The sequence below is a fragment of the Aquarana catesbeiana genome, linkage group LG05 (genome assembly GCF_042186555.1).
Source record: "Aquarana catesbeiana isolate 2022-GZ linkage group LG05, ASM4218655v1, whole genome shotgun sequence".
NCBI lineage: Eukaryota > Metazoa > Chordata > Amphibia > Anura > Ranidae > Aquarana > Aquarana catesbeiana.
Window position 1 is genome coordinate 123407243 of NC_133328.1, and position 20608 is coordinate 123427850.

Below are 20608 nucleotides of genomic sequence, written 5' to 3' on the forward strand. Positions count from 1 at the left end.
AGAAAAATGATAAATGGCTTTGCAAATGTTTTACAAATAAATATGTGAAAAGTGTGGTGTGTGTTTGTATTCGGCCCCCCTGAGTCAATACTTTGTAGAACCATCTTTCACTGCAATCACAGCTGCAAGTCTTTTTGGGGATGTCTCTACCAGCTTTGTACATCTAGAGAGTGACATTTTTGCCAATTCTTTGCAAAATATCTCAAGCTCTGTCAGATTGGATGGAGAGTGTCTGTGAATAGCAATTTTCAAGTCTTGCCACAGATTCTCAATTGGATTTAGGTCTGGATTTTGACTGGGCCATTCTAACACATGAATATGCTTTGATCTAAACCATTCCATTGTAGCTCTGGCTGTATGTTTAAGTTTGTTGTCCTGCTGGAAGGTGAACCTCTGCCCCAGTCTCAAGTCTTTTGCAGACTAACAGGTTTTCTTCTAAGATTGCTCTGTATTTGGCTCCATCCATCTTCCCATCAACTTTGACCAGCTTCCCTGTCCCTGCTGAAGAAAAGCATCCCCACAACATGATGCTGCCACCACCATGTTTCACGGTGGGGATGGTGTGTTCAGGGTGATGTGCAGTGTTAGTTTTCTGCCACACATAGCGTTTTGCTTTTAGGCCAAAAAGTTAATTTTTGGTCTCATCTGACCAGAGCACCTTCTTCCACATGTTTGCTGTGTCCCTCACATGGCTTCTCGCAAACTGCAAACGGACTTCTTGTGGCTTTCTTCAACAATGGCTTTCTTCTTGCTACTCTTCCATAAAGGCCAGATTTGTGGAGTGCACGATTAAAAGTTGTCCTATGACAGATTCTCCCACTAGAGCTGTGGATCTCTGCAGCTCCCCCAGAGTTACCATGGGCCTCTTGGCTGCTTATCTGATTAATGCTTTATGAGATGTTCAAAGCTTGGGTTATTTTTTTATAACCTAACCCTGATTTAAACTTCTCCACAACTTTATCCCTGACCTGTCTGGTGTGTTCCTTGGCCTTCATGATGCTGTTTGTTCACTAAGGTTCTCTAACAAACCTCTGAGTGCTTCACAGAACAGCTGTATTTATACTGAGATTAAATTACACACGGGTGGACTCTATTTACTGATTAGGTAGCTTCTGAAGGCAATTGGTTCCACTCGATTTTAGTTAGGGGTATCAGAATAAAGGGGGCTGAATACAAACGCACGCCACACTTTTCACATATTTATTTGTAAAAAATTTTGAAAATCATTTATCATTTTTCTTACACTTCACAATTATGTGCCACTTTGTGTTGGTCTACCACAAAAAATCCCAATAAAATACATTTACGTTTCTGGTTTTAACATGACAAAATGTGGAAAATGTCAAGGGGTATAAATACTTTTTCAAGGCACTGTATGACCAATGTAGCTTCTGCAATCTCAAAGTTCAACTGTCACAGCATAGACCATTAGTTATCAGACTTTGCTTTTGTCATGTACCACCTATGCAACCTTTGCCATGTCTGAGTATATGTCACCTGACTTCATAGGTCAGAGCGAGGCTTTTCTGGGATACATGTACCACATAACTATCCTGTTATGTACTATTAATACATAAGACACCATCAAATATGTTCGCATTATAAGAATGGTATTTTAAATATTTATCTCCTAGCTGCTGATACAATTTTGGGTAAACCAATGAAATAGGTTGCTGATTATGTGATATATGGCCAACCAATAAATGTTTGCTGTTTATTTTGCATTAGGAGAGGTCTGACAGTGATGCTATTGTATGATGATTAGCTGCAGCACAATTCAATACTGTTTAAACATAGAGGTTCTCTATGCAAGTTTCATATGCAAAAGACATGGATCTCTACAACTGAACACACTTGGAATATGATTTGGCAGACCATCAGACACAAAATGTTATTGCAACTGACCATGCGATACAGGCTGGGCATAACATTCTAGTAGGCTCAATTAATTGTTTTAAGGAAATGCTGGGGAATGTCCAATTAGGAGATCAGGAAGGATTTTTTTTTTTTACCCTGGTGGGGCAAATTGGACCTTTGGGTCTAAGGGCCTTAGGGTTTTTTTTGCTTTTCTTTGGATTAATATGTGAGTATAGGGTTCTGTAAGTGGAGGTTTTCAATTTACCCATTCTTTTGTTTCCTATTGATTGAACTAGATGGACTTGTGTCTTTTCTCAAAGTAACTTACTATGTAAATATAAAGAAACTAACTATTCAATTCAGTGGCTAGTTCAAGTTCACCACACATGTTACAATCTGACGGTACTATCTATTTTAGATCTACCATTCAGTACAGGGGGCCTGTCTGATTTCGATACAGTTTGAATAGATAATTTAGGTATGTCCTCATATTACACAGTTTTGGTAAAGCTAAAGGAGATTGCACAGTGGCGGTACAGTTAGATTGTAATGTGTATGGCAAGTTTATAAGAATAAAGGTATGCATTTCTGCAAACGAAAGTATATCTGTTTCCTTGAATAATTTAATAATTTTTAATAATTTAATAAAATTGTTGTAAAGAACTTTAAAGTGTAATCAGTATAATTAACATTTTATAAGCATTTTTACATAGTTTAGGCAAACTTTAAAGACTAGTTAGTTGGGCCTTATACAGTATAGTAATGTTTACGGTCTGACTGTAGGCAGGTAAAGGTTATTGCTGCCCGGTTGGGAAAAGTATGGTTAATTACGTTCCCGTGTTTTTTTTTCCAGCGGGCTTTGCTGGGTCCATCCTACTGGTTCTGTGTGTTATAAATAGAACCGGGGGTCCCCAAGGGACCTAGGATTTTGAGCCAGAAATGTATGCTTCCCGTCGCCAGAACCTGGATCGCCAGTACCATGCCGGGATTAGAATTCCTGCTGTTAAGTTAGACTGCTAGGACTTGCAGTGCTCCTGGAAGAAACCTTTTATAGACTCCACTAAGTATGAATCTCATCATGCCAAATTATTTAAGTAAAGCTTTTGTAACTTTGCCTTTGCCTGGTCTGAAGTTACTAAAGGGCTGTGATGCAAATAACCGACACATATAGTTTACAGCTCGGGTCACATTGGGGTATGAAGATAATGGTACAAGAGTTCATACAGTAAGAAGATACAGTGGTTACCAAGAGCATGGGCGTGAGCAAAGTGTGTTCCAGGTGTGCCTGGGCACACCCTAATCACCCTGTGTGGCGCAGATTGCCAATTGCCCCTGTTTAGACCCTTGATATTTCACCACAAAAATAATTGTAAAAAATGTATTTAAAAATAAAATAGTAAAAAATAAAAACTGCTGACACCAATCTCTGCCCTAACGACAACGTCCACTGCTCTACTGACACCATCAGTATATATACACATATGCACACATATGTGTTTGAGCTTGGGGTGCACACCCTAATGCAATAGGCTGTGCACACCTATAAACAAGGGTAAAGAAGGTTTCTCTAGCAGCCTGTCATAATCATATACATGTGACAGGTGAGAGTCTTGCAGCAAGAGAATGTTGTCAGTACTCCTTCTGCAGCGATCTATCTCTCATAGCTATGTGAGCAGATCTGCATTGCCAGGGCCTCGGCCTGTACACAGTTACAGGAAAAGCAAGAGTTAAGTGAAGTGCATGCATGGAGTCTGCTCTAGGTGCACGACAGGACCCCATACTGCTACTGGAAGTGAGGTAGTGGTAGTACGCTGGATAGGTGGAGAGGACAAGGGCTCTGTGTGTCCCTCCTAAATGCACAAGTAACCGTGGTGAAGTTTAGAACATCGAGAGAGTCAAATCAAGTTTAATCATCTGTTCAAAGTAAAGGTACACAGTGTGACCCTGTACAAAGTGCGCAGAAGAACACTTATCATGTGGCCCTTGCTTGGCGCCCAACGAGGAGGGAAACATGAAGGATGTGACAACCACCCTATCACACCACATCCTGCCCCAGTGCACATGTATTGCCACAATCTCACCAATTAGGTTCAAAACTGCACTGGAAATCACAACTGTTACATGAAAACTTGTTGAGCTGTATCAAATATTCTTATTTATGGCGATAAATAAAGACTACTTTGTTTATTTTTAAAAAACTTAAACCCAACAAAAATATCAAATTATTAAAACAATGAAAATCAACATATATTTTTAGCACAATACAATGAGAAACTAAAACTTGACACTTTCTCTTGGGATGCATATGTTCACTTAGTGTTTATTCCTGTACATTGCTGTGCTTATGTCTTTTAGTAGAATCTCTTATGTTATTTTGCTTTCTGTTGTTTTTGACACTAATTGAATATGCTGCTAGACTTTTTGTTATGTATATTGTAGATATTTAAGAAATGAAACCCCAGATGACTTTCTATAAACTCTTTGGCTTATTATTGATCTAGTTTCATAGTTAAATCATTAGCTGTCTGCAGGTCTAAGTACAAGCTTTATGAAATATTCATCTGACCAATGTGGTTACAAGTTATGTGGTTTGCTCGAAAAGTTCTATTTGAGGAGTTTATATTTAGTCAATAAACCTTAAAGGATAAGTACACGTTTACAGAAAATGCACTTACCTTTCCTGTCCAGTCCCACTGACCTTTACAAATAAATAACCCTACCCTGCTAGAGATGCACACTTACCCCAATATCAGAGCAATGTTGACAGACCACAGCCAAAATCTTCTTTTTGTTGCAGAAAAAAAGAAGTCTTCTATAGCATTGTCTCCCAAGCTTGTCAATCTAGGAAGATGGCCCCATAAATGTCTATGGGAATTCAACTGAGCAGGCTAGCTGACACCATTGCAGAAGGCCAACAACAGGCAAAACTTTGATTAAAAATTTTTTTTTTAAGGGGACTATTTATAAAATGTGATGTGTGAATGTCTCAGCATTTGCACACTTGTCACGAAACATCATCAACAACGTGTTTAGTGTGTAGATTTCCAAAATGCTGTATTTTCTTGATTGAGATATTGATTGACTGAGATATTTTAGGAACATACTGCATTAAGGCTTTTAGATGGAGCCGAGGATCATACGAAATAATACTGAACATGTTCATGTTGGTCATTTGTGTTGGTTGTGCAAATGTTGAGGAACCTTTTTGGCAACCTTTTGGCACCAGGGACTAGTTTTGTGCAAGAAGGTTTTTCCAAGGAACCGGGGGGGGTGAATTTGGGAATGGGGCAGCTTATTTTCCTGCAACCCGAGTCACTTGCCACGGTAGCCTGTCACTAGATGCATCATGTCACTTGTCATAGTAGCCTTCCACCAGATGCAGTGTGTAACTGTTGCAGCCTGCCACCAGATGCAGCTTGTCATTAGCCTGCCACCACAGCCACCAGATACAGCATGTCACTAGCCTGCCACTGCAGCCATCAGATGCAGCATGTCACTAGCCTGCCACCACAGTCACCAGATGCAGCATGTCCCTAGCCTGCCACCACAGTCACCAGATGCAGCATGTCACTAGCCTGCCACCACAGCCACCAGATGAAGCTTGTCCCTGTAGCTTGCCACCACAGTGACCTGATGCAGCTTGTCACTTGCCTGCCACCATAGTTACCAGATGCAGCTTGTCGCATTGTAGGGGTTTTGTGCAGTAGAACTTACTAACGCATTTTGCAGCCCCTCCCCAGCATTCAAGTACAGGAGTGGAGAGGTGGCATTCAAGTCCAGACGGTGAGGTGCACATCAGTCACAGTAGATTGTGCTTAGCAATCAAGCCTTCCCACGGGCTTTAATATAGAGGAAGTTCAAATGGGACACATATACATACACACACACACACACACACATACCACACACACCACACACACACAGTCTACACAGAAGGGAAGAGAAGAGTATGGAGAAAAAAAGGAACTGCTCATGATCCAAAGCATACCACCTCATCAGTGAAGCATGGTGGTGGTAGTGTCATGGCGTGGGCATGTATGGCTGCCAATGGAACTGGTTCTCTTGTATTTATTGATGATGTTACTGCTGACAAAGGCAGCAGGAAGAATTCTTGTGTTTCGGGCAATATTATCTGCTCATATTCAGCAAAATGCTTCAGAACTCATTGCACGGCGCTTCACAGTGCAGATGGACAATGACCCGAAGCATACTGCGAAAGCAACCAAAGAGTTTTTTAACCTCCCTGGCGGTATGATTATTTCGGATTTTAGGTGCTGAAAGCGATACAATTATTTTGCATGGAAATATGGCGTTTTATATTGTAGGTCTGTAATTCTTAACAATAACACACGTAAATCTGTCCAAACAAGAGTCTAGTAGATATCCCGGGTATGATGAAGTTTGAAACGCAAAAACATAAATTATAATATAATAAATAAATATAAATAATTTTAAAAAATAATAATAATAAAATAAATTTCCCCACGATTCACTATCGCTCAATTCTGCAAGTGTTCTAATTTACTATCGCTGTTTTCTAGCTGGTCTAAAGCCACTTTTGACATAAAGGGACACTTTTTGGTTGCTATGGACAATCTCCAGTTTCCAGGCAGAAAGAACAGTATATATAACATAAAACTGCATGCAGGGCATGGGCCAAAGCACTGGGGACAAAAGGGTGTGAAATAATTTCATACAGTACTGTAATCTGTTAGATTACAGTACTGTATGTGTTATGGTTTTTACATTTTTTTTAATTTGCCGCCAGGCTCCGCCCCCGTGCGTCGCGACTCTCGCAGGGAGCGGAGCCTGGCACGGAGAGGCTTCGGAGGAGGACGGAGCCCGCAGACACAGCGGGGGACATCGCAGGATCCTGGGGACAAGGTAAGTAACGCCGAACCAGGATCCTGCAATGTAATCCCGAGTGTGGCTCGGGGTTACCGCTAATGGGACTGAAATTTAACCCCGAGCCACACTCGGGAAAACCGTGAGGGAGGTTAAGGGAAAGAAGTGGAATGTTATGCAATGGCCAAGTCCATCACCTGACCTGAATCTGATTGAGCATGCATTTCACTTGCTGAAGACAAAACTGAAGGGAAAATGCCCCAAGAACAAGCAGGAACTAAATACAGTTGCAGTAGAGGCCTGGCAGAGCATCACAAGGGATGAAACCCAGCGTCTGGTGATGTCTATGCGTTCCAGACTTCAGGCTGTAATTGACTGCAAAGGATTTGCAACCAAGTATTAAAAAGTGAAGGTTTGATGGACGATTGTTAATCTGTCCCATGACTTTTGGTCCCTTAAAAAGTGGGAGGCACATATACAAGTTGTTGTAATTCCTACACCGTTCACCTGATTTGGATGTAAATACCCTCAAATTAAAGCTGAAAGTCTGCAGTTAAAGCACATGTTGTTTGTTTTATTTCAAATCCATTGTGGTGGTGTATAGAGCCAAAAAGATTAGAATTGTGTTGATGTCCCAATATTTATGGACCTGGCTGTGTATATATATATATATATATATATATATATATATATACACACACACACACACACACACATATATATATACACACACACACACACACACACTCTGCATTCAGTGTAGCCTATATCTACAGTTCATTTGGTGGTAGACATGTACACACTGAAAAATTTTGTTTGAGAATATCGGTTTCGTCTGAAAAATAAATGTATTTAGTTACTTATTTGTTTTTATTTATTTTGTTTCATTAAAAAATGCATCCGTCTGAAAATTTGAATTGATTAAGGTCGAATCTGTCATTATGGTGTCTGTTGGATGTTCTAAGAAGATTCGACGAAGCAGCTAAAGTGTACAACGCCGCGATCGTACATTTGTAGTCGAATGCTCCGCCCACAAGCTATAGTAGAATTCTACTGTTGTATGACTAGTAATAATTATATTTATTAATTATTATTACTAGTCAAACAACATTAGACCTCTTCTAGAGCCTATGGGCGGAGCATTTGACTGTAAATGTCCGATTGCGGCGATCGTATGTTCTTAGCTGCTTCGTCGAATCTTCATGTCTCTATAATGTCAAATCTTTTCTCTCTATGTCAAATAATCTTGGACTAATAGAGTTAGGTTAAGCACATGCAACCACAGGTTCGATAGACACAGATCGCTATTGTCACCATCATATTGAATCTTCTATCCATATCGAACTGTTGTCGCAACGATACAGAAATAAAGCATTTTTTTTCATTTCAGATCTTTCGGATTTGGGATTCTGCGCATTCGTTATCGTTTGTTAAAATGAACACGAAAATCCCCAAACTTCAGACAAAAATGCATTCGAATGAAAACGAATGCACATGTCTATTTGGTGGTGTACTGTTTCTAATATACTTTAGGCAGTGTATTTATATGTAGCCTATATCAACTGTGCATTCGGTGGTGTACTGTTTCTAATACACTTCTGGTGGTGTAAACAGTATACAATACAGTGCAGTCATTGTACAGTTTCTAATACAGTGCAGGCGGTGTATATAGTATCTAATACAGTGTGTACAGTTTCTAATACAGGTACGTAATCTAATACACCCGTTATGTAACCCCGCCCCCTTCTGACATCACGGGGAATGCCACAGGGAAGTCCCCGTCAAGTGCCCGTGCGTCAGAGGGGCGCGGGGTCACCGGGTGGCTCCGCCCCATTACTTAAGAACTGTCAGAAGAGGAGAAGCTTCACACAGCGGGAGCCTCCCTCCATGCCATCATGGCTGCGGGGCGGCCAAAAAAGAAGATGAAGACAAGAAGATGAAGAGAAAAAGATGAAGAGAGAAGCATCACACAGCGGGAGCCTCCCTCCATGCCATCATGGATGCGGAGCGGCCTGAGGAGAAGAAGGGAAGATTCCGATAAGCCCCCTGCCTACAGACTCCCACAACCACCGGCCAAGGGTTGTGGGGATGAGGCCCTTGTCCTCATCAACATGGGTACAAGGTGTTTTGGGGAGCTACCCCAAAGCACCCTCCCAATGTTGAGGGCATGTGGCCTGGTACGGTTCAGGAGGGGGGTGCGCTCTCTTGTCCCCCCCTCTTTTCCTGCGGCCTGCCAGGTTGCGTGCTTGGATAAGGGTCTGGTATGGATTTTTAGGTGGACCCCACGCCATTTTTTTTTAAATTTTGGCGCGGGGTTCCCCTTAAAATCCATACCAGACCTGAAGGGTCTGGCATAGATTTTGAGGGGGACCTCACGCCATTTTTTTTTTTTTTTAATTTTGGCCGGGGTTCCCCTTAATATCCATACCAGACCTGAAGGGCCTCAAATGGAATTTAGGGGGACCCCCACGTCATTTTTTTTTTTACATTTTGGTTCGGGGTTCCCCTGTGGGGAATTCCCATGCCATTTTTATCAATGAACTTTTATGTGTATTGTCGGACCGGCAATTCATTAATAGCCGCGAGACTGTTCTAAAAACGGGAAACATGCGCCCCTTTACAGGCATACTATAGACACCCCCCAGGTACGAAATTTAAAGGGATATTACACTTTTATTGTTTCACTTTAAGCATTATTAAAATCACTGCTCCCGAAAAAATGTCAGTTTTTAAAACTTTTTTTTGCATTGATCCATGTCCCCTGGGGCAGGATCCAGGTCCCCAAACACTTTTTATGACAATAACTTGCATATAAGCCTTTAAAATTAGCACTTTTGATTACTCATGTTCGTGTCCCATAGACTTTAACGGTGTTCGCGTGTTCGAACAAATGTTTTGCCTGTTCGCAAGTTCTGGTGCGAACTGAACAGGGGGGTGTTCGGCTCACCCCCTACTCATCAGTGAAGCATGTTGGTGGTAGTGTCATGGCGTGGGCATGTATGGCTGCCAATGAAACCGGTTCTCTTGTATTTATTGATAATGTGACTACTGACAAAGACAGCAGGAAGAATTTTGAAGTGTTTCAGGCAATATTATCTGCTCATATTCAGCAAAATGCTTCAGAACTCATTGGACGGTGCTTCACAGTACAGATGGACAATGACCCGAAGCATGCTGCGAAAGCAACCAAAGAGTTTAAGGGAAAGAAGTGGAATGTTATGCAATGGCCAAGTCAGTCACCTGACCTGAATCTGATTAAGCATGCATTTCACTTGCTGAAGACAAAACTGAAGGGAAAATGCCCCAAGAACAAGCAGGAACTGAAGACAGTTGCAGTAGAGGCCTGGCAGAGCATCCCCAGGGATGAAACCCAGCGTCTGGTAATGTCTATGCGTTCCAGACTTCAGGCTGTAATTGACTGCAAAGGATTTGCAACCAAGTATTAAAAAGTGAAAGTTTGATGGATGATTGTTAATCTGTCCCATTACTTTTGGTCCCTTAAAAAGTGGGAGGCACATATACAAACTGTTGTAATTCCTACACTGTTCACCTGATTTGGATGTAAATACCCTCAAATTAAAGTCTGCAGTTAAAGCACATCTTGTTCGTTTCATTTCAAATCCATAGTGGTGGTGTATATGTGTATACACATATACACACACACACTCTGCATTCAGTGTAGCCTATATATACAGTGCATTCGGTGGTGTATACTTTCTAATACACTTCAGGCGGTGTACACAGTATCTAATACAGTGTAGTGTGGTGTTGCAAAACAAAAAATACATCATGTCCGGAAGGCCACCAAGGAGAGACAGACACTCACAGGCCACTAAAAGAGGGCAAGCAGCCTCTGTGTCTACAGTCAACAGTGGTGGTCATGGACATGGTGCATCCTCTGCAGGTGGCTGGGTGGCAAGCTTGTCCTTTTTTGTTGCTGCTGGCCATGTTATTGAGCCACAACATGCAGAAGAGTTGGTGGAGTAGATAACAAAGCTGTCCTCATCCTCCTCATCCTCTGTCACACAGGCTCAGAGTAGTTTGCCTTCCAACGCAGCTGCCAAAGCGGCTCCTTGTCCACAATCACTCCTTCCGTAGCCCCACCATCATGCATGGAGGAGTCTCAAGAATTAGTGTCAGTTATATGCTGCCGGAGGATGCACAGCGATTTAAAGGCTCCGATGTTGGTTCACAGGTTGAGAAAGGGAGTAACGTGAGCCTAGAGAGAGGGGGTGCCACAAAAGGACAAGAAACTGGCAGTCGTGTTCCCCCGGCTGCAGCATACTGCCAAGTTTGCTCCAGTGACGGGGAGGGAGGGAATGATGAAGTTATGACTGTACTTGGGGGCCTGAGAGAAGAGAGGAGGAAAGTGAGGAGGAGGCACAACTCCAACGAGGCAGGATGTCCACTAGGGGGCAGCTTAAGGGCAATCACCCTATTGCATCATACCACAGAGCTCCGCAGGTGCAGGGCGCTGCTGACTCCCTGCTGACTTTTAAAAGTTCCTTGGTGTGGACCTTTTGACACGTGTGCAGCAGATCGCACCATTGCTGTTTGCAACCTATGTCTGAAGTGGATCAAGTGTGGCCAGGGTAGCAGCCGCTTGGGCACCACATGCTTAACCAGACATATGACGACCTGCCATGCAGTCCATTGGCAACAGCACTTGAAAGACCCACATCATAGAAAATGGACTTCTCCTTGCTCCTCATCTTGGATCTCCAACCCTACTATACCTCCAGACCTCTCAAAAACCTGCACTAAGAGGAATAAAGGTATAGCAATAGGTGTCCCAAGTACTTGCAGCCAATCTGCTAGCAGTACACCACCAATTGATTTTAGCAGGCAAATTTCCCTACCCCAGTTGCTGAACCGTAAAAAGAAATTCGGTCCCAGCCATCAACATGCTTGTGTCTAAATGCTAGCTTGGCCAAATTGCTAGCACTGCAACTGCTGCCTTTATAGCTGGTATACTCTGCCCCCTTTCGTGAATTTGTGGAATGTGCTTTACCTCAGTGGCAGGTTCCAAAACACCATCTCTTTTCATGGAAGGCCATTCCGGCTCTCTACCGACATGTGGAAGGCAATGTTTTGGCCTCGTTGGACAGGGTGGTCAGCAGTAAGGTTCATATTACCGCTGATTCATGGTCCAGCAGGCATGGGCAGGGACATTACCTTTCCTTTATGGTGCACTAGGTAACTCTGCTGGCAGCTGGGAAGGATACAGGACAGGGTTCAGTGTTGTTGGAGCTTGTTCCGCCATCATGCCTCCAAAATGCTAGTGGTGATTCTGCCACAGCTCTCTCCTCCACCCCCTCCTCTTCTTCCTCTATGGCCTCTTTAGCAGATTTGTCCTCTGAACCAGCAGTGCTCTGTAAGCATTCAAGGGGCTACGTAAGCAGTCAGGCTAAAAGATGCCATGCAGTGCTTGAGTTGGTCTGCCTATGGGACAGGAGCCACACTGGGGCAGAGATTCTGTCAGCTCCGCAGGGGCAGGCTCAGAGATGGTTGACGCCATGCCAGCTTCAGCCAGGAATGGTTGTATGAGACAATGGCACCAACCTTCTCTCTTTCCCCTGGCAGGGACAATTGACCCATGTTCCATGTTTGGCACACGTCCTGAATTTGGTGGTACAGCGGTTCTTGACCAGGTACCCAGGCTTACAAGATCTCCTGAGGCAGGCCAGAAAGGTCTGTGGTAATTTCCGCCCGTCATATAATGCCAGTGCTCAGCTGGCTGACATTCAAAGGGAATGCAACCTGCCCACCAACCGCCTCATTTGTGACATGACCACCAGGTGGAACTCAAAGTTGGCAATGCTGCAGTGGCTGCACACACAGCAGAGGGCCATCAATGAGTACCTGTGCGAGTATGGCACCAGGACAGGGTCAGGTGAGCTTGGACTCTTTTCACCACGCCAGTGGCTACTGATCAAGGATGCATGCACTGTCCTGTCACCATTTGAGGAGGCCACAAGGATAGAGAGCAGCGACAATGCATGCATCGGTGACACTGTCCCTTTAATCTTCTTGCTGGAGCACACGCTTCGAGGGCACTTGAGGCAAAACAGCGGGAGGAAGAGGAGGACTTCCTTTCCTCTCAAGGTCCCCTTTATCCAGATAGCATTCCTGCGGGCCAGAAAAACACACAGGAAGAAGAGGAGGAGGATTGTGTCAGTATGGATGTAGAGGATAACACTCAGCAGCAGTCTTCAAGGGATGGTTGTCAGTCCCCAGAAACCCAAGGAGTGGTACGTGGCTGGGAGGAGGTAGTTACGGATAATGTGATCCTTAGTGACCCAAAGAACTCAGAATTTAATGCTTCTGAATACTTACACTGCATGACCTCCCTGATTCTGCAAAGCCTGCTCAAGGACCCTAGAATTTGTGGTATCAAGGAGAGGGATCATTACTGACTGGCAACCCTTCTTGATCCACATTACAAGGGTAAAGTTGCAGAACTCATCTTGCCTTTGCAGAGTGAGCAGAGGATGAAACATCCTCAGGAGGCCTTGAAGAAAGGTTTGTGTAACACATTTCCAGGCTCTGGGAGGTTACCCTTTCCTGGTGCTGGACAACGTGTTGCTGAGGGTTCGTTCAGTCAGAGGAAGAGCAGTGGAGAAGGTGGCCGGCTGACCAATGCCTTTAAACAATTTTTCACTCCTCAGTGCCAAGGTCTGATTGGTTCAAGCAACCATCGCCAGCATCTGCATTATATGGTGCAGGAATATCTAGGGCCAAGAGCAGACTTGGAGACCTTTCCAACAGAGCATCCACTGGGTTACTGGGTCTTGAGGATGTTTAACAGGGGCATTTAAATACAATTTTTGATATAAATTTCACAGCAGGGCCCATTCCTGTGCCCAACAAGAGTATCTGTGAGGGGTTAGAGTGTTGTGGCACCACCACCACCACCCAAGGCCCAATTTTTCTGCACCTGTTTAACAGGGGCATGTAATTACAATTTTTGATATATTTCACAGCAGGGCCCGTTCCTGTGCCCAACAAGAGTAACTGAGGGCTTACAGTGTTCTGGCACCACCACCACCAACACCTAAGGCCCAATTTTTCTGCAGAGTATATAGGGCAGGCCATATAGTATATATACTTCTGTTCAGAGTATATAGTGCCTGGGGGCCCCCCCACGCCATTTCTTTTTAAAATTTTGGTGCAGGGTTCCCCTTAATATCCAGACCTAATGGGCCTGGTATGGATTTTGAGGGGGCATCCACGCCATTTTTTGGGGTATTTTTGGTGCAGGGTTCCTCTTAATATTCATACCAGACCCAAAGGACCTGGTAATGGGCTGGGGGGGGGGGGGGGGGGACCCATGCCGTTTTTTTCAATGATTTTTATCTATAATGCAGTTTTAAGCAAAATTTTTTTCTTTAGAAATGTAATTTTGCTGTGGTACTGTTATAAACATGGGAAAAATGCGCTACGTTACAGGCAGACTAAGAAGACCCCCAAGGCACCATATTTAAAAGGAATATTTCATTTTTATTGTTTCATGTTAAGCATTATTAAAATCACTGCTCCTGAAAAAACGGCCATTTTTAAAACTTCTTTTTGCATTGATACATGTCCCCTGGGGCAGGACCCAGGTCCCCAAACACTTTTTATGGCAATAACATGCATATAAGCCTTTAAAATTAGCACTTTTGATTTTTCATGTTCGTGTCCCATAGACTTTAGCGGTTTTCGCACAAATTATTTGCCTGTTCGCAAGTTCAGGTGCGAACTAAACAGGGGGGGGGGGGGGTATTCGGCTCATCCCTACTGTAGATATAGTAATTATCAGCAGGGGTTCCTTGAAACCAGAAAGGTAGGTATATAAAGGAATAATGTCTCAATAACATAGAGAAAGGAATCTATTCCGCTAACCAGTTACCAGTATCTACTGTATACAGACTATTCATTGTTGTACTGAAGTACTTTTCGTTTAGGCATTTTTTTACTATTTCCCAGTTAGATTTATCTTGCCTTATCAGTTTTATCAATTTATTTGCCTATTAATTATTCTTAAATAGGATAACAACAAGTTCTTAGGTTTGTAAAATTAGTAAACTGTACAGTACGAGCTTTGAGGTTTTACTTGTATTCTGCCGTACAGAATAAGCAGAACAGAGTTTCCTGTTGTATTTTTACACATTTTAATGACGTCTAGTGCTTACTGTAAACTGAACTATTTTAAACATAAGCTAATGCTGCTTTAAGAATTACTGTATAGATTAAAGTGACACTAAATGATATCTTTATTTCCAAAAATAATCCATACACATATACTACTTACTGACCCTGTAATCTATTTTTTCATGGCATTGTTTTTTACTGTGTTTTTCTGCCCCTTGTAATGCCCTCTGTAAGATCCTAGACCCCTCATTTTCCCCCTAACTTCTGATTGTTTGGAACGAGCAGTGCGCGGTAGCTGCAGTCATGTGCACTGCTCTATGCACACTACCAATCCCATAGTTTATAGTCTCTAGTCAATCTCGGGAGCAAAAAAAAGAAAGGGTATCTACTGTATGTCCCTCGATACAGCGGGACCATGGAGAATGAATGTAGCCACCCTCTATTAGATCCCAGCAGAAAAATCAAAGGAATTTGGAAATTTGGAGGAGGCTGAGGCCAATATAAAGAAGTATTTTTAAGTTATGAATACATGCTTAAATATATTTTCTTCATTTTAAACCAGAGCTTAGTGTCACCTTCATCACTGATTTAGAAGTCTACTTTGGATTAAATTAGCAGTGTAGAAAAAGGACAGCAGAAGTAGCAAGTACTCATGGGACCATGGGCCTAAGTGAATCTGGTACTGATTCAAGAATATTGTTTTTCCCCTAATCGAACCAATGCAATCATGTTAATGTTGTGTTTAAGCGACTTCTTGCCCTGAGATAGGATTTTGTATGTATGGTGGATGTTAATAATGAGGGTATTTAAAACTGTGAGAAAGGCAAAGGAGATAGATTAGCCACTAGAAAGATTCCAGCAGCTATTTTCCAGGTGGGTTAGCAAACAAAAGCTGACTTCTGACTGCCTTTTAGAAGCAATATCGCCTTTTTTTATTTTCAATAAATAGTTTGTAGCACCCTTTAATGGTTCCCCCCGTTGTTGTTGCTATAGAAATGCTTTGTCACTCATTATCCCTGGATAGGGGATATATATCAGGAGGATATATAGAGTAGAAATGGTGGCATGGGGGGGCGTGGCCTGGCGTTGCATGGAGTAGGATGCTAGAATGAATCCTGTGACCCTACAGTCTCCTGCTCTGCTTGCTGTGTCCCATGTGGAACACATGACCTTTCCCACCATGTCACCGCTATAAAAAATTACAGAAACTGGCTCCAAACTGGATCACTTTCGGCAGCAAGATAAGAAGGCCTCTGGAGAAGATGGTTCTGTCTCACCAGAACCGGTGGGAAATAATACACCAAAAGTGCTGGAAGCTATTTCATCCTGCCAGACTACACTTACTATGCAGATAGAGGAGGTGAAGGTAGATATCTCCCTTATATGTCAAGACCTCCAAAAACTTAGAGAACGGGTCAAACAGACCAGAATGAGAAGTGTGGAAGACGCGATCCCACCTTTGCAAGATACCTCAGACCTCCTCCAGCTACAACTTGGGGGAAGGGCAATACCCCGTTTGGGAACGTCAAGGTTGTTGTATTCCCTGACTTCGAAGCAAAGGTGCAGCGCCAATGCAAAAACTTCAACAAAGCCAAAAGGATACAACGCCTTAAATATTCCATGTTGTTCCTAGCTCGATTCAGTGTGGAAGGTGATAATCGGGTCCACTTCTTTGAAGATCCTAAGGCCGTCCTGACCTGGCTGGAACACAGAAATGGTGGCATAGTGAAGAATCTGAAGGAGAAGGAACTCTTTCTCCAGGGAGATAGCATTTTGAAACCAAAAATATTAGTGGCTAAAACTTGAGCTCCACTATGGGGGAGTAGGACTTCCCTGGCTGGGCTTGGGGGTGAAGAGTTACATTTCTTCTTCAAATTATGTCACCAAGTGATGATACTAGAGTCTGTGTAAACATTTGTTTCTTCCCATAAAGCATAATTATGGAAAAAGAAAGATGTACAACCCTAATCACATTAAAACCTGTTTCTAAGTAAAGCTTCTATTACTAAGCAAGAACAACCAGTAGTGAGTCTTCCTTGATAGAGGGAGGGGGAGAAGAAAAGTTGAGAACATTATGTTTATCTTGCTGGTCGGTGATAATCTCAAGAGGTAGGAGACTGAGACCTCAGGGGTTTGCCTCTGGTACCCCCCAGTGTTTGTAGTATCGACCAGAGAGAACAGAGCTTCCAGCGTGTCTCTAAGAACTGGGGTTGAGGGGAAAGAATGTAACCATTGCCAGCAGGAGTATGGGCAACTAAGGTTGATCTGGAAAGGCTTAAACTGTCAGTGTCTGAAAGTAGCTGCTAAGCCCTGTGTACCATGGTACAGTAGGTATCTGAATCCAGGCTACTAATATAAGAGGAGACACACTGGCAGCAATGGTGTGGAGCAGAGGTGGAGGACCCTCTTACCCCCTTAGGTGTAGGAAGCCCCCCCCCCTTCCCAGCAAGATAATGGATTTTGCAATGTTTAAACTTTCTCATAAAAGCAGTGCAGCTACCATTGTTTTACCCAAAATAATTCAGAATAAGTAAAAGCTAGTAGGTAAAAAAGAATCAAAGACTTCACATGTTCTCCTGCAGAATAGGGGATATTCATTCCCAGCTGTGTTATCAGAGTAAGACGCCCTTGGTATTTACTGTCAACATGATATCAGTGTTTTCTGATGAGTACTTTGAAAAGTACATTATAATTTTCTGATAATACTATATTTAGACTGCCAACAGTGATTAAAATTGTAAGTAAAGACATTTTTTTTTTACATTAGGTAGATCCAAGCCTCTGTTTGTACTGGTGACCATTTGCACCTAGACAGAAAGGGGAGATCCCAAATTTTGCCAGCAGAGCAGGAGGTAGGCATAAATCATCCAAGAGGATCATTGTTCAAGTGGGTTGCTGATTGGCCAACTCTGCCTGAATGCCAATTCCTTGTCACTTTTGGCAGAGACCACATGACCAGAGGTTGCCTATAGGACCTTTTTTTAGATATGTATTTCTGTTTCAATAGTTTTTTTATTAATTGTTTTTAGAAAAACAAAGAAAGAAGATAATTTGGTAGAGCAGCGAACCATCTTCGCACGCTCCAAGCATGTAACAAAAGAAACGTATAAATGTGAGGCTTAGTAGGAACTAGTAAAGACCATAACACACAGGTTAGGTCTGCCATGGGGCCCCCTAACACACATAAACTTGTGTATAAGGAAAGACAGTAACTGATTATAAACTACATATAAAGCAAATATAATAAAACTCTGAGGCAACCATATAGCTAACCACCTATTGAATCTTGAGATAAGTATTTCAACCCTTCTGTTATTTCCTATTTACCAGTCCTATCAAGTCTGCTGTTTTTTTTTTAACAATGAATTCTGGAGAAAACAAAAATCCTTCCTGCCAGTAGGGCATCCAGGACTTAATTCTCACTTACATCTAGGGTACCTGAAAAAGCAATTTTTCTTACCCAATAACACATGCCCCCCCAACACCATTAAAGCATGGGGAGGGTTTAGTGAGGTTAAGTCAGGGTGCTCCTAACCAAAATCCTTGTCAGGAATAGCTACTGTAGTTAATTAGTAGGGATCCATTGACTTCTCCCTAAGTTTGGCCTGGTTTCTCTTCTACCAGGTGGCCAGGCACTTGGAGGTATTAGATTGAGAAGGACAACTCAAGGTCAGGTTATGGGTATATGGGGACATCTCAGCCAATGGGCAGGGATATTGTTAAATTCCTTGGCCTGCTGGGAGAGCCTATATATTCGGGTGAGGTCAGGTGATCCAGGTTCTTGTGTGCCACCCAGACCGCCATCTGGGTGGACGTGTGTCATCCGCCCCAGGCTGCTAGGCCAGAGATTGGGCCTATCCCGGGGGCATCAGGCTGCCAGGCTGTGTGAGGGCCTATCCAGAAGTAAGAGGGCAGCGCAGGGTTAGGACTGCGGCTTGCAGTCCAACCAAAAGTGACAGTTCTGCTGGCCAGAGAACCAGTCGTGGTTGGAGGTCGAAGGGAAGCTGTCGCCACTAAGGTACAAATTGCCTTTACCAGGGACCACAATGGATAACTGAAGCATGTATCGGAGCAGTATTCTCATTGAACGGGCATGGTCGAGAATTGTGAAACTTCAAACGGTGATCAAGTCGGGGACCCAACCAGTGGAGGTGATGCTTGCAGAGCAGCCTTGTGTGCCAAGCTAGGGACCGAGCCAGACAGAAGGGGTGAAGCTTGAAGGTATCCGAAGTGCCAAGCTAGGGACCCACTTACTTCCTGTTTTAGCCATCCTTTACCATGCATTACCATAGATATGAAACTATGACCTATTCTTATAATATAAAAATTATTTGTAAGATCACTTATTTATGGGAACATTATTCTTCATATTAGAAAATACATGGAATACCAAAAAATGTAACAGAATACATTTTGGCCTAAATTTAAAAAGAAAGATTATTCATTTGCAAAATTTTACAACAAAACTAAGAAAAATGTGGGGGGGGGGGTTCAAACTTTGGTAATATTCCATTTATATAGCAAAACAAATGTAAAAAAAATTGTGATTAAGTACCATCAGAAGAAAGCTCTGTCTCAAAAAATGATATAAAATTTATTTGGGTAAAGTGTTGCAAGAGTAATAGGTTACTAGGTTTGAAAGGGGTGAAGTAGTGGGGGTTTGCAGTGGTTAGAAAATATATTTAAATGAAAATATTTGTGCCTGGAGTTCAGCTTTATGCACTCCTATAGCCCCTCCCCCTCTACTGCCTAATCATCATCGGAACACTTGTGATGTGACATGTGTGTACATATATTGTGAGACATAATACAGCCACATGGACCGCTATACCGCAGATGGACACCGGCAGCAAAAAGCGCCCTCAGGCGATTCAGTTCACATAGGTAGCGCTATACAAGTCACTCATTCATTCATATGTGAACAAAACTATTAAAACATTACCTGCAGGTACTGTTTATTACACCTATAATCATTCAATTTACCCATCATACCAACTATGTCATAACAATTAATTAAAAATGGCACAAAAAAAATTGCAGTATGTCATACACTGACACTAATTAACAACAGCAGTGCCTGTGCTCATTGCTGAGAAGACCATTGGCTGATAACACCGTGCAATGTAGAAGGAAGTAGAAAAGAGCTGACAGGAAAGAAAAGCAAAGCAATCATATCTGTCTGTACAGTATGGACCCTGCCAGCCCCACCTTTCCTCAGTTACCTGATATAATGTTCTTAATGTCCTCAGGTAGCTGATTCATAGTGAGCTGCTTCTACACAAAGCGATATCTGAAAGTCGTGCTAGCAGCAATGGAGCTTGTAGTATTTACTGTGTGTATGAAAACAGGGAAGTAACAGGCGATGAGGAAGAAAGAAAAGGCTTCAGTGTGTTTGCTGTATTTAAGGAAGTAACTGGACAAATCAGCCAGTTTGTCCTCTTCTCCTCCCCCAGGCCGAAAGCACACAATTGTGTAACAAAATACCACGTATTTTCCACATTGCAGAAATCAGTCAAGGGGATGCTGTCAGTATAATGTTTTCTAACAATTACCCAAATGCATAGTGCTCTCTAAAAAGGAGAACCCAAACTCTTGCTAAAGGTGTAAACAATAATTATTGTAGCCCTCAAAAGGTGGGTGACCCTCGTGGAGTCTTTGCTTTTTACTTATACCGCTGAAGGATCCTTTCGCTTGATTTCATTGGAATTTTTGTAAGTGTTTAACCCCCCCCCCCCTTTTTACTATAAATATCTGTCATTCAAAGTTACACTAT

General features: G+C 42.7%; 1 protein-coding gene across 1 annotated transcript in view; it reads right to left on the reverse strand.

Moving 5' to 3' along the window:
* SKAP2 (src kinase associated phosphoprotein 2) overlaps nt 1-20246 on the reverse strand; it is a 433070-nt gene extending 412824 nt beyond the window's left edge. The window contains exon 1 of the mRNA XM_073630146.1: nt 20058-20246. Within this exon, the coding sequence (XP_073486247.1) occupies nt 20058-20097 (40 nt within the window). The 5' untranslated portion in view covers nt 20098-20246. The remainder of the gene's footprint in view (nt 1-20057) is intronic.
* Nucleotides 20247-20608: the final 362 nt, after the last annotated feature.